The sequence below is a fragment of the Lepidochelys olivacea genome (genome assembly GCF_965140295.1).
Source record: "Lepidochelys olivacea isolate rLepOli2 genome assembly, chromosome: 1".
In the NCBI taxonomy this organism is placed as follows: Eukaryota; Metazoa; Chordata; order Testudines; family Cheloniidae; genus Lepidochelys; species Lepidochelys olivacea.
The window spans coordinates 138747943-138762097 of record NC_140411.1 but is presented as its reverse complement, the minus strand read 5'-3'; the positions used below and the strand labels follow the sequence as shown (position 1 = coordinate 138762097).

General features: G+C 41.1%; 1 protein-coding gene across 1 annotated transcript in view; it reads left to right on the top strand.

Annotated features, from left to right (window-relative positions):
* VEGFD (vascular endothelial growth factor D) overlaps positions 1–13508 on the top strand; it is a 32913-nt gene extending 19405 nt beyond the window's left edge. Inside the window, exons 2-7 of the mRNA XM_084610001.1 lie at positions 1089–1299; positions 4886–5076; positions 6845–6993; positions 8276–8373; positions 11120–11315; positions 12852–13508. Of these exons, the coding sequence (XP_084466127.1) occupies positions 1089–1299; positions 4886–5076; positions 6845–6993; positions 8276–8373; positions 11120–11315; positions 12852–12978 (972 nt within the window). The 3' untranslated portion in view covers positions 12979–13508. The remainder of the gene's footprint in view (positions 1–1088; positions 1300–4885; positions 5077–6844; positions 6994–8275; positions 8374–11119; positions 11316–12851) is intronic.
* The last annotated feature ends 647 nt before the right edge of the window (positions 13509–14155 follow it).

Sequence of the window (14155 nt, the reverse complement as noted above, 5' to 3'; positions counted from 1 at the left end):
GTCAGTCTGTTGGTTTTACATCTTGTCCAGAAGACTGCTCCTCACACAGCATGGTGTCCCCCGACTGTATATGGAGTACTGTCTTAGTACTGATATAGATCTTGGACTATTACCTGCTCAATCACCAATTTCATATATTGGGGGTTTCCTTAATGTTCTTTTACTTATAAGAATTGAAGTTTTGCTTATAAGAATTGATAAAATAAGATCCCCGGGAGGGGAGCACTTCATCATGTGGCAAAAAATTATTACCATGAGCCCCATCACGGCACAGTACACATGCGCACACACACACTCAGAGAAATACTGTATGCATCCAGTAAGGAATGCCCACAATAACATGCTAAAACCATCACTGTCAATTCACTTGTGAACAATACTCTCTGTGACTACAATAGTTTTGCTTGAGTAAGGTCTGCAGGATTTGGCCAATACTTAATACCGGAAAACAGGTAAGACTGTTGTGAACAGGCAGACTCTCAGCACTGTGCACACCCTGGGTTAATGTCGAAAACTCATCCCCCTTCCTGCGGTTAGCCTTTAGCAAACCATGAACCTTAGTCGAAGTTTTCTCCTGAGTTTGGTTTGTTCCTAGGATATCTTCCTGCTGAGCCTCCCTGTCCATGGCCTTATACCTGGTTCCCCAGTTCTTTGGAGATATGCGAACCCTTTACCTTCACATTGGTTAGAGCTACTCGGAGTCATCTGTTCTGCTGAGTCAGCAGAAATAACTCTGTAGACAGGGCACTACTCTTTACGTGCGGACTGAGTCATAGAAATACAGGGGTTTTCTGCTATAGAGTCCTGGAACATGGCACCTTCTCACAAATGGGGGTATTTTATTAATACTGACATCAGGCAACAAGGTGAATTGGTCCCTATAGGTACAATTCTGCCTTTGGGGTGGAAGAGAGTTATATCATTCCAGCAGGAGCTCCAGCTGGCTTTGTGTCTCAGGTAAGCGCAGTGTCTCCTGGAGCTGCCTCACTGTAAGGAAAATGCTGTTTTTTGAAAGTGTTGTTCTTATATGCTGCATTCCGTACACATTGCAAGTGCACTGCCCTTCTGATGTTCCTCTTTCGTCGTAGAGGGCATCTCTATCAGCTTTGGAACGGTCAGAACAGCTGATAAGGAACGCAGCCAGTCTGGAAGAGCTGCTTCGAATCACTCACGCGGAGGACTGGAAGCTGTGGAAATGCAGGCTAAAGCTCAAAAGCCTCTCCAATTTAGATTCCCGATCTGCGTCGCATCGCTCCACCAGATTTGCTGCCGCTTTCTATGACATTGAGACACTGAGAGGTAAGTGTGTGGTTGTTCATGAGTCATCAACTTCATCTTCAGGATCACCGAGCACATCTGTGACTAGGAGTTAAATAAACAGGCATTCTTAGAATAGATCAACTTCAGAGGGGAAATGGTGAACAAGGAAAGCAATATCATATGAAGGAACGTGTTAGGCGACAGCCTGCATACGTCTCCCTGGTTTATGGTCAGAGCTGGTTTAGTGCTCTCTGTACACAAGCCAAAGAAAAGATATATGAAATATGGATTTGCCAGTCAACAAAACAAGAGGAGAAGTAAACATGCAGGAATGGCTTGGAAAGGCTGGCTGAGGGGGACTGCCAACAGCAAAATGCTAAGTCCTGGAATTTGCCTGCAGGCAGAAACAAATGAGCTTTAGAGAAAGCATTGGAATTCCTGCTTTTATGAGCTGTGTTCTGATATAAGACACCTCATCAGCAGAGAGGTTGCCACCAATATGTATGGGTGAGAGCTACCTAGCAAGGAGGTATTCCCTTGATCTTCTTTAAGAGTCTGAGAAAATCTATCTGGAGAGTGGAAGTAGGTGCTGAAACAAAAACAGACTTAATACCAGAATGAGATGTAGGTTAGTCATAATCTAGATCCCCACTTAGAATGAATTAAAATACAACTCCCTTCAAATGAGAGAATCAAGATTGAATCTAAGTTCATTGAACTCAAACAAAGAGACAGTGATTGTTCCTTGATGAAGTGAATAGATATTATATGACAGACTCTTATTATACAAGCTGTGACGTAACAAGGTGTAAAAGATCTGTTCCTTTTATTGTACAGTCCTGAACTTGATATGATGTGACTACAACCAGAATATTCACTTCCCTGTGTGGAAGCCAGAAAACAGTGATCCTATTCCCGTATGACTTCTAGGATATTTGCAGTCCCTCTTTCACATCTTTGCTGACACTTTCACATCTTTTGCTTATTCATTTTAGAGAAACTAAGACTTGGCTGTGTTAGCTGAACCATAATTTGCATCTCTGAGCTGGAGCACAAAGACACAGACCAAAATGCCCTCACTAAATTAGCGTTTAGATGATTGAATGGGATTTAGAGTCAGAGTCAGAATTTAAGGCCAGAAGGGGCTACCAACAGTCTGACCTTCTGTATATCACAGGCCAGCAACTGCCACCCAGCACTCGCACACTAAACCCAACAACTAGAATTAGACCAAAGTACTACAACCCTCAAGCAACTTAACTATTGTGTGCCACAGGCAAAGGACAGGAGGGACCAAATTGCACCAGCACCTGAGGCCTCTCCAATGGCAGGGAATTGATTTAGTGAGATAAGCTTACATGAGCCAAGCAAGCAACCAACACCATATGCTGCAGAAGGCGGTGAACCCACCCACCCCCGCACATGGTCTCTGCCAGTCTGACCTGGTGGAAAATTTTTTTCCTGACCCTGAGTATGACAGTGAGTCCAACTCTGAGCATGTGAGCAAGGTTCATCAGTCAAGCACCAGAGAGAGAGAATTCTGAGCACCAATCCACCCTATCCTGTGTCCAATCTCCATCTGTAGCAATCTCTGTTGCTTCAGAGGAAGGAGACCAAAAAAAGCAGAATACATTAGCAAAAAAATATCATTTCCTGACCGATGCAAGTGACTGGCTGAAGGAATGTAAGACATAAACCAGAGACCCCCCCCAGGACTACCAAGAGCAGTTGTGCACCACCAAAGGCAACCCCGTCACACAATTCCATTCAGATTTGTAAAGCCCTGTCTTAAAACTAACTACGTTGTTTGTTGCCCCCACAATTCCAATTGGAAAGCCATTCCAGAGCCTCTCTCCTCTGATGGCTAGATACCTTCTTCTAATTTCCAACCCAAATTTATTCTTGTGCCAACATTTTTCTTAAACTTAAATAGCTCTTCTCCCTTCCTGGTGTTTACCACCCTGACCTACTTAAGAAAAGTGTTCCCACCACTCGCAGAATTTATTTTAAAGACAACAAAATCCTAGTACATCGTGATCTGAGAACGCCTGGAGGGGATAGTTAAAGGTGCATAGATAAATTCCATGTCCTTTAAGAATTATGCACAGAAGCATTAGCAGTCATGGTCCAGTCGTTGTATTGAACTAATGTCCAGTGCCAGTTGCTAGGTTTTTCAATAGAAAACTTGAAATCAACCTTTAGGTTTCTCATTTAGTGAAACGGCAAGACTGCAGACAACTGATAATCCTCCATTTGTCCACACAACGACACAACAGATGAGCCCAGCAAGTGGCACTGGTGCAGTGTATGGCAATAGACTTTTATCAACACCTAAAAGTAACATAACTGCTCAGCTAATAAGGTTAGAAGAACATTCGCCCTCTCCAAAGAGCAGCAAGTATAAACAGATGAATCAATAGTCTACAGATGTCCTTTACTTGTGCCATCTGGAGGAACTGTTAGCTTTCTTTTCCTTTTAAAATCTAACTCCAGATACAGAGCTGCCAAATATCCCCACCAGATCCAGGTGAGAAAATAATTTAAATTCAAATAATTAAAATTTGTGGTAGAAAAATCCTATTAGGTCTTCTTCCCCATCTTCTAAGGCAGAATTATTCCAAGGCCAACTCTATTAATGTTTTAATATGCCCTGAATCACCACAGAATCTGACTGAGCACCTACTAAAATCATACACATAAACTTATATTTCTCTTCTCCTCTCCCAGTCATCAGGGACTGATCTCTGTCTATGGTGTATGTTTTATTTTAATGTGGTGGTATTGTGTGAAGACTAGGTCAAAGACGTAGATGCTCATCACCCCATTGCTTGTCTCTCTTTACTGGTTCCCCATGAACTACCAGGGCAAATTCAAGGTTTTGTTCTTCATCTTACCTGAGCTCCATGAATATGCATCTCTCACATGGAAGAGATGAGAATGACCACAAACCTCAGTGCGTGCAGAACAAAATGTAAAACCAACTTCTCTGACCTAGTCTCCCTACAACACCTCAGTTTTTCAAAGTGATTAATAGTGGGAGAATATGTGTGCTTGAAGAGTATTTCTGTTATGCAAGTGACATCTTGAATGATTATGTGCACACAATTAAATTAGTTTGGAGAGCACATTGTTTTCTACTTTAACAGGAAGCCTAAAGTCTGATTCTGATCTTGATACACTGGTATCAAATGGAGTAACTCTATCGACTCTAATGCAGTTACTCCAGGTTTACACTGCTGTAATGAAAATCAGAATCCATGCCCCAAAGTCCTAATTGCACAATGGCAAATAAATGGATCCTAGGCCAAGATGTTTAAAAGTGACTGGTGATTTTGGGTGTCCAATTTGAGACATCTTGATGGGACCCGATTTTAAGAAAGCGCTGAGCACCTCCCTCTGAAAATCAGGTTCCTTTGAAGTGCCTCAAGCTGGGTATCCAAAAATGGAGGCACTCAAATACACTGGTCATGTTTTAATGTCTTTGCTTATCGGTGATATCCTGTCCCTATTGAAGTCAATGGGAGTTTTGCCATTGGATTCCACCCCAGACCTGCTTCTTGTGCCTTTTTAACTGAATGCAGTTATTATTTTTTAATACTGTTCATAATGATTGTGCTTTCTGCAGTCATAGATGAGGAATGGCAAAAAACTCAGTGTGTGCCAAGGGAGACCTGCGTGGAAGTTGCCAAAGAGCTAGGTACAACCACCAACAAGTTCTTTAAGCCTCCCTGTGTGAATGTGTTCCGATGTGGAGGTTGCTGCAATGAGGAGAGCTTGGGCTGTATGAACACAAGCACAACTTATGTTTCAAAAACGGTAATTGAAACCATTTGTCTTTCTTCTTGCCTGTCACTGGCTCTGAAACAAAGTGAGGGAAGAGGATGCTGGGCCTCTGAAAACCAGTTATGGAGATACCTGAGGATACAGCTATTCTCTACAGTCATAATGATAAGAATACATTTGTATTGATACAGAGTGAATAAGGCCTGGTGAATGATGATTTAGTGCCATTTTATACTCACTTTACACAAGTATACATGACAAAACCCAGTTCACAGCAGTGGAGAATAAGTTCATGTGAATGGACTATGGTCTCATGTAGCATTAACGAGTTTAATTCTTCTTTATTCTATAGTTATTGAGACCTGGGATTGCCTGATGCTAGTGGCTTATGGAGACTCCCAGCACCACTGACCTAATGGATTCTGTAGGAAATCTGATGTGTAGTGCCTCAGAGATAAGTTCTAAATTTTGAAAATTGTGACCAGTGACAAAAGAAAAGTGACTAGTGATTTTAGGTGTCTCATCGTTTGGGTGCCCTGCTTCACATGCCTTAAAGACACTTGATTTTTTCCAAGTGTTGTGCAGCTTCTCTTTGAAAATCAGGTGCCCTCAATACAAATGCCTTAGGTTTTCAGTGCCCAAAATCATAAATTGCTTTTGAACATGTAGGCTTAAATCAATAGGCAGATACTGCTAAGTAGCAACAGGCAGCAAATAACCTGAATTTTGCAGGCAGCACTAGTAATTTACAGTTGTTAAAACTTTTTATGCTTTATAGAGATACATTAAATTCTACTTATGAAAAGTTTCTGCACTGGTACAAAATTCATGGACAATTGTTTAGAGAGAGAGTTAAAATATTCCTGGAACAAGCATTCTAAACCAGTGGTCTTGATCCACCTCTGTTATTCCAGTTGTGTATCAGTGTAATTCCATTGATTTCAGTGGAGTTGTGCTGGAATAAAACTGGAGTAACGCAATGGTGAATTAGGCCCAATACCTTCTATGTAGGTGTTTGTTAATCAGTTCCATTTCACATCAGGAGGAGAGCACTCTTATGAGCTGTTGTGTGTATACCACAGATGTTTGACTAACTCAGAGGTATGGGTTAGGCTAGAAATCATTTATTTATTCATGTAGTTATGCTTGGAGCAGTAGTTCATAAGTCTGTTAAAAAACTAAAGTTTATTCAATTCTGCAGAGTGTAACATTCTTTTAACTTCCTTCAAAATAGCTATTTTCAAAAGTTTTTGAGTACATTCTGTTCCCAGATCCAACCATATAAATCCAGAATCATTCTACTAAAGTCAATTAAGTTACTCCAGACTTACATCAGTGTTACTGAGAACAGAATTGTTCCCTGAGCTCTTTATTTCTTTACAGAAAAATTGTAGGCTTCATGGCGAAACATCCACTGAAGGTTGAGACAGAGATGATAAATGAGTCTCTATATAAGTGATTGAGGTTACATTGCTAATGTATGTGGAAACAACAAGTTCCAGTCGTCTACATGTTTTTCAGCTTTATTCCTAAAACATACTGTTGATTGCTCAGCAAACGATATTTACAATATATTATTTTGTTAGCCCTGGGTGGACTAAGCTGATCAGTTCCTAGCTCAGTGGGCATTGCTTAATTGTCCCTTTTGGTTAACTTCGGTAAGACCTGTGGTGGCTAGCAGAAGAAGAGAGAGCGGGGGGGGTGGGGGAATGGCAGTGGGGAGGAAGCTGGCATTTAAAAGATTTTAAGGAATAATGATAGCTGAATAATAGAAACTGAACAGCATGTTTCATCCTCCTAGCTCTTCGAGATTTCAGTTCCTTTGACAAGTGTACCAGAGCCAGTGCCAGTCAAAATTGCCAACCACACACGCTGTAGATGCTCAGCAACTGCTCGGCATCACCCGTATGCCATCATACGAAGATCTGTCCAGTACCCAGAGGAGGATGGGTAAGGCTCTCTAATATTGTGTAAAGACACAGAGTGTACTGCATTAACTAGGAAGCGCTTTTATTTTAAGTCATTCACTACTGGCTTTTTCCCATCTTTTGCTTTCCCACTAGTTTTCAAACATCCTGGGTATTCTTCAAACTTATAGAGCCAAACCCAAGCCTGCTGTAAACAGGTTTAGTCTGCACATATTTGGCAGCCAGATTGAGGCCACAGTTCAGCAATGACCTAACTAGAAGCACTTGGGTAAGCCCATCGCAGTTAATGTACCTACTCATCTCCTTAAAGTTAGGCCCGTTCCTAACTTGTGCATCATTGGATTGGGACATCAGTGCAGACTGCCACAGTGTTCCTATCTAGGGTAATATGACACCATGCTTAATTTGTAATGAAAGAGGTGCCAGGGCTCAAGCAATTTTTTTACTTTCATAACATGGCAAGCCCAGAGGCGCCAGGGCTATGAACTGCCAAACCTAGAGGTGCTGAGGCTCAGCCCTAGCAAGCCCTGGCATAAATTAAGCACTGCTATTGCCATTAATTCACATAATACAGTTGACAGGTCTGGCAGTAAATACTTGTCTTGAGCACACTAACTGACTAGTGTTTTTCAGGTTTCAGAGTAGCAGCCGTGTTAGTCTGTATCCGCAAAAAGAACAGGAGTGCTTGTGGCACCTTAGAGACTAACCAATTTATTAGAGCATAAGCTTTCGTGGGCTACAGCTCACTTCATCAGATGAATAGAATGGAACATATAGTAAGAAAATATATTTTCTTACTATATGTTCCATATATTTACATACAGAGAAGGTGGAAGTTGCCATACAAACTGTAAGAGGCTAATTAATTAAGACGAACTATTATCAGGAGAAAAAAACTTTTGTAGTAATAATCAAGATGGCCCATTTAGACAGTTGAGAAGAAGGTGTGAGGATACTTAACATAGGGAAATAGATTCAATATGTGTAATGACCCAGCCACTCCCAGTCTCTATTCAAACCCAAGTTAATGGTATCTAGTTTGCATATTAATTCAAGCTCAGCAGTTTCTCCTTGGAGTCTGTTTTTGAAGCTTTTCTGTTGCAGAATTGCCACCCTTCAGTCTTTTACTGAGTGGCCGAGAGGTTGAAGTGTTCTCCTACCGGTTTTGGAACGTTATGATTCCTGATGTCAGATTTGTGTCCATTTATTCTTTTGCGTAGAGACTGTCCGGTTTGGCCAATGTACATAGCAGAGTTCTTGTGAAGCTTTTTTCAAATACCTGACCATATTGTTTTTCCTTCTAGTTGCCCCTTTACCAACAAATTTTGTCACAGCGGCTTGATATGGGACAGCAACAAATGTGAATGCGTGGTAGATAAAGAACATCCTGGCAGAAGGGAAGGTAAAAGTAGTATTGTTGACTGACATTTCTGTAGCTACCGTCTCTATCTGAAGGGGCTTGATAAGGTTCTCTCCTTTTTCTCATTGAGATTTCTCTTGGATTCTAAATCAGTAGACTGCATTGCCTTATTATATAGCACTCTAGTTGTAAACACACACACAAATGGTGTTACCTCATCTCATTTTCTTCTGAACATTTTCGCCTTTTCATATTAGTAATGGGAATAAGGAATAGCAATGTACTGGAAGGAATTAATGTAGCTGGCAATCACGCTGAATTGTCATTGTACACAGATGACTTAGTTGTTTGTTTAGGGGGCTTTCAACTCCGTATCCCCCATCTATTCGCCTGTATTCAAGAAATGTTCATGTTTTTCTGAGTTTAAAATAAATTGGCAAAGATATTACCGCACAAATTCAGGGCTACGTTCTACCTTCATATATAGTGCACACATGAAAACCTGACTGAAATTAGTAGGGTCGTATGAATAAAAATGTGCAGAGTGTGGACTTCTGCCCCCAGTAATTCGAGAGTTTGATCCTGCAAACCATTCCTCACATGATTGGTTCTTATAGGCTAGACATGGCATCAATTGCACTTGAGAGGAAATGTGCTTGAGAGACACCCCTCTGAGGCATAATGCTTCCTGTGGTCCCCTCATGTGTTGTGGAAGGAGGGAATGTTTCACTCAAGCCTTTTACAGAGCTCTTTGTTCTCTTTCCCCTTGTGCCCAGCTCGTTTCCTGGCTGGCAAGTTGGCACTCAGGGTTGAGCTGTGACTTGCTCCCTCTCTCCTCAGTCCTCACCCAGTGCGTGGAGAGAGTTATGCATGCAGGCAAGACCAGGGCACACTCTATATGATACCAATGGGGCTACTTGTGAGAGTAAGGTGCTCTGTTAGGCTACTGGATACAAACTGAACAGAATAAAGTTAGTAGCAATGATATGTAGACGTGACTTCTAAGAAAGCATCATCTTGGTATAAAACCATACGGTCATATCAGCTATTGCCTCCTTCCTGTTTTCTTGGTGGAGAAGAGTTGAATCCATAAAAGAAATCAACTGAAAACTTTCCTTGGGGAAAATAAACTGCTATAAATCTAAAGAATCTTTCAAGATGAACATATTGAGAGTTATTAAAATCTCCCTAAACACCATACAATATTTATATTCAGGTGGGAAATAATGGGAATCTAATATACCTGGACTACATGGACACAGAAGAAAATCTTGTCTTTCTAGATGATCTTACATTCAACAAAATAAAGAATACAAACCAGTAATAAAGGCAATTTGGCAAGCATTTACATTCCTAGGCCAGTGACCTAAAATAAAACCACATAGCTCCATAAACTCTTCCTGTCTAGTATACTCTCTTAGCATTAATAGACAAGAAAGCAATTTTACTGGGACACAGGTTTGTCATCCTGGATCAGATCATTAGTCCATCAAGCATGGTATCCTGGCTTTATCAGTGCTAAGTATTTGATACTTTACAGGAAGACCAAAGTGTGGGGATGAGGGGGGCACCAGGCAAACTCATATTGCACCTAACATCTAGCCGTTTGTGCTATGGGCTAACAAAAGGATAAATAGAGTGACTTATAATAACAACTGTATTATGCCTTTTACTGATGTAAGGCAAACATTTGCAACAATGAACAATCATTTGCTGCAGTTTGACAGTAGCTTAGACAAATTAATTTGAAACAAGACCTTGAGGCTAAAGCAAAGAGAGAATTGAACAATCTACACCAATTAATATATGCCAAGGCTCATCACCCAAGGAAGGGGATGGGGATCATTTCACCAGAAACTATGCAGATTTCTGTATCTTTAAATTATATTTGCTTTTTATTTTGTTTGGCTGTTAATTTCTGGTATTAAGTTAACAACGATGGAGGCTTCCCTCAAATAATGAGTATATCCTTTCTGGCCATTGAGGTCAGAGCTCAGATTCCAGAGGTCATAGTCATAGGTTAAATTTCACATTCCATAGGTTAAATCCAAGACCTACTTATAAAATTACAGGAAATTACCGTTCCAATGACACATTCTATGCTATGACCTTTAACCAGGGTGTGCTGCCAACACTTTACTAAGGGCTCTCATAAAAATCTTCACCTTTTGCCATGATAAATCTCCTGGTATGCCAGGATGTGCATGTTTGCAGAGAAGAGGTGAGGTATGGAGGAGCACAGTCATTTGCTGCTTTTACCATTAAAACAAAATGTTTTCTCATTGCCCTCATCATATTAACCAAGAAGACTGCTTAGCAAACAGACTTAGACTAGGCTGTACCTTGCTAGAATTGTTTATACTTTTGTTTCTGAAAAAATATACTGAGTGCATTGATTGAGAAGCACAGTGTTGTGTGTATGTTGTTTGTACTTTGTATTGGATACGTTTGGTTTTTTAAATACCTTAAGTACCTACTGTATTCAAAAATCAAAAAACTCCTCGCAAATATTTTTTGTAGGCGTCCCAGGGGAGGTTGTTTGTCAGGCGTGATTTAGCAGTATAGCTCCCTTAGAGGCAAGGAAATCATCCCGATCTTCTCTTCAGTTTGGTGGAGGTCCTATCCAGCATATTAACTCCTAATAGAAATTCTTAGGATCAGATTCCCCCTTCATGTACACATGCATAAATCCTGGTGGTTTCAATGGAATTTCCACACATACAATCATATAATCTAAAGCAGAATCTGGGCATACAGACCTTATTGCCAAAAGATTTGTCTGTTACAGGACTCCCTCCTCTTGCGGAGCTGGCTAAGTGTGGACCACATATGGAATTTGATGAAGATAATTGTGAGTGTATCTGTAGATGGAAATGTCCCACCGATTTTTTCCAAAATAAAGAGAACTGCAGCTGCTATTTGTGTAGGGAGAGCCAGGAGAGCTGCTCTCAGAAACACAAGATATTTCATGCAGAAACTTGCAGGTAAGTGTTTCTTCCCTTTCAATTTCACACCTCTTAACATAGCTGGGCAACATGAAAACCATGTTCTTTTCAATTAAGCAATACATATGAACTTTTAAAATACAATTCACTTTTGTAGTTTTGGGGGTGGGTAGTTGTTTTTTAACGTGTTTGCAAGTTTTCTTTGCGGTCCCAATCGGTCCCAATCTATTGATATAGTGTCATTTAATGATGAAACCAGAGGACAGGAAGTCAAGACCCTGGGTTGTATTCTCGACTCTACCAGATACTCACTGTGTGACCCAGGGCAAGTCACTTAACAAATCAGTAAAATGGAAATAATACTTACAATATTTTCCTTGCAGAAGGTGTGAGGTTTGTTTAGCTAAAGCACTTTGAGACCCTTGGACAATAGGTGCTACTTAAGTGAAAAGAGGAGTTGCTAATATTTGTTATGTAGTTTCTAAGCACCCTTCATGCACAGAGATATATTTGTTTCTAATATCTGGGGAACGATTTCTTTAACTATCTTATCTGAAGGCAGTGTATGGCCCAGAGGGTTTGTGATGGGATTTGGAGCCTTTCATTTCCAGGTGGTTCAGATTCAGTTCATGTCCCTTGTGACTGACAGTCATTACCATCTGACTCCTGTGCAGTGGCCTTTGGGAAATAAGTTAACAGTCTCAATATAATTCATAGCGAACAGGTGTCCATGTGACAAAAATTATCACATAATACCTACCATTAAATGAGCATATTTTCTCACCACCTCAGTGGAGTACTCAAGGACTTAATGGGGGTGGGAAATTAACTATCCTTTCATGCTTAGAGATAGACCCTCTAGGTCAGGGCTGAGGTACCTTGAAGCTGCGTGGGGAAGCCTGCATTGTCTGTGTTGAATCTGTCCTGTCCTGTGGATAAGCAGAGTGCTTCATCTGCAAAGATATCACTTCAGCACCATTCGGGAGTACTGCATTCACATAATTTAAAAGACATTGAACTAGAGTGGCTCCTTCACTGCTCTGAAGGGGACTCAGAAGGAGGCGGGGGGACGGCTAGCTCCACAGTATTGCTCCCTCTCCTGGGATTCTCTATGATGTGAGGACTCTGCAGGATTTCAAGGTCAAGAGGGCATGAAGCAAGGAAACAGCTACTCTCTTCAGCATTGCCATCTGGTGGCCCCTGGGTTTCCACTTAGGAATCTGATTAGAAATTACTTTTCTCTTTAAAGCAACATTAACTTGGGGGCACTCTAGGGCTGCTACTGTGCAACTGCTGGGAAATTCAGGCAATGGCAAGACATCTTGTTAAAGAGAAGGGATGTCAGCAGAATGATGTGAAAGGGGAAGTCCTCCATGCAGATGCCTCTCTTTATCTAGGTTTCCCCTTTTATGTGAAACTACTGGACCTATCCATTCCATGTCTTCCCAATCTCTTCCCATGCAAGGGCATTACATTTTGGGTAAATGTGCTAAGATGCTGAAAATGTTGAAGGATATACAAGTGGAGAGCTATCACATTATCATGCCCCCCTCTCTCTCTCTCTTTATTAAACAGCTGTGAGGACAAGTGCCCATTCCAACCCAGAACATGTTCAACTGCAAAGCCAGTGTGTACAAAGCATTGTCGTTGTCCAAAGGAGAAGAGAAGCTCTCATGGGTCACAAAGCAAAGAAAATCCTTGATCTAGCTTTCCCCCTCTCTCTCCCAGAAACACACTGCTTTGCAAAGTAGCTGTCACTGACTTTTAAATCATTAGTAAACATGGGACATCTTCCACATTAATCGCAGAAGAATGAATCCAGTCTGCATTTATTTATTAGATTAATCACTAACTATTAGTGGACCCTCTGGGTCATTGATAGCTGTCTTCTAATGGATAACTACAGTAGAAAGATTACCAGCTGTAGGAAAGGAAGAGTGGAAGGAGCCAACTCAACACTGTTATGTGGAGGATGAGACTGGTATATGTGTAGTAGAGTGAACGTCACCGTCCAGCAGTTCAGGAATTTGAACTAAATAGTCTCTGAATTCTTAGCTAGTGCATCTCTTTGGTGAAACATTCTTCAGAGCTTCAGTGTACAGAATTTGGCTTCTAATATGTTCAGCACTGAATGATTTGATCTACTGTCCAGCTTTGATTATCATTTTGAGTTTATCATACAACTACTGTCAGATGTGCCATATTTAAATGTATATAAGAAAATAAATACTTCAGTTATTCAAGCTGTTTATTATCCTATGTCATCTCAAACAAATGTATACCAAACAAAAGCAAACAAACCCACCCCACAAAAGGGTCAAGCTATGGCTTTGTTGGGTTTGTCCCCACTGGAACTGATCCCAGTCCACACCTAGCTTGGAGTAAAGACACTTGGTAAATCTGGTTGTCACAGTAGTTTGAATAAAGGATTTCATTTCCCACACCGGTGATGGGTTTCAGTTTTGGGGGGCAGGGGGGGGGGTTGGCTCCTGCTGTGGTGTGTTGGTACCCCACTGTGGTGGCACTCACACAAATACCAAAATACCCCCAGAGATTTTTTGGGAAGGCAAATTATGTTGAGGGCTTGTTTTACTCTTAGGCTGTGATGCTATGGAAATAGAGGGTATCTTCTGAAGGCTGGAATTCATTTCACCCACATAAGACCTGAGCAATGGAGCGTTACGCAGGGCCAAGCATGGGAAAAGGCTGGGAAGCCCAATCATATGAGTCACTTAAACCTGGACTGGACAAGCCTGGAGAAAATACTGTCAGGAACAACCCTACACTGGCAGTGGGATGGATTAAATAACCTAACAGATCTTTTCCAGTTCTAAATGTTATGTTTCCATATGCTATTTTGAGAAGATAGAAGCCCAGGA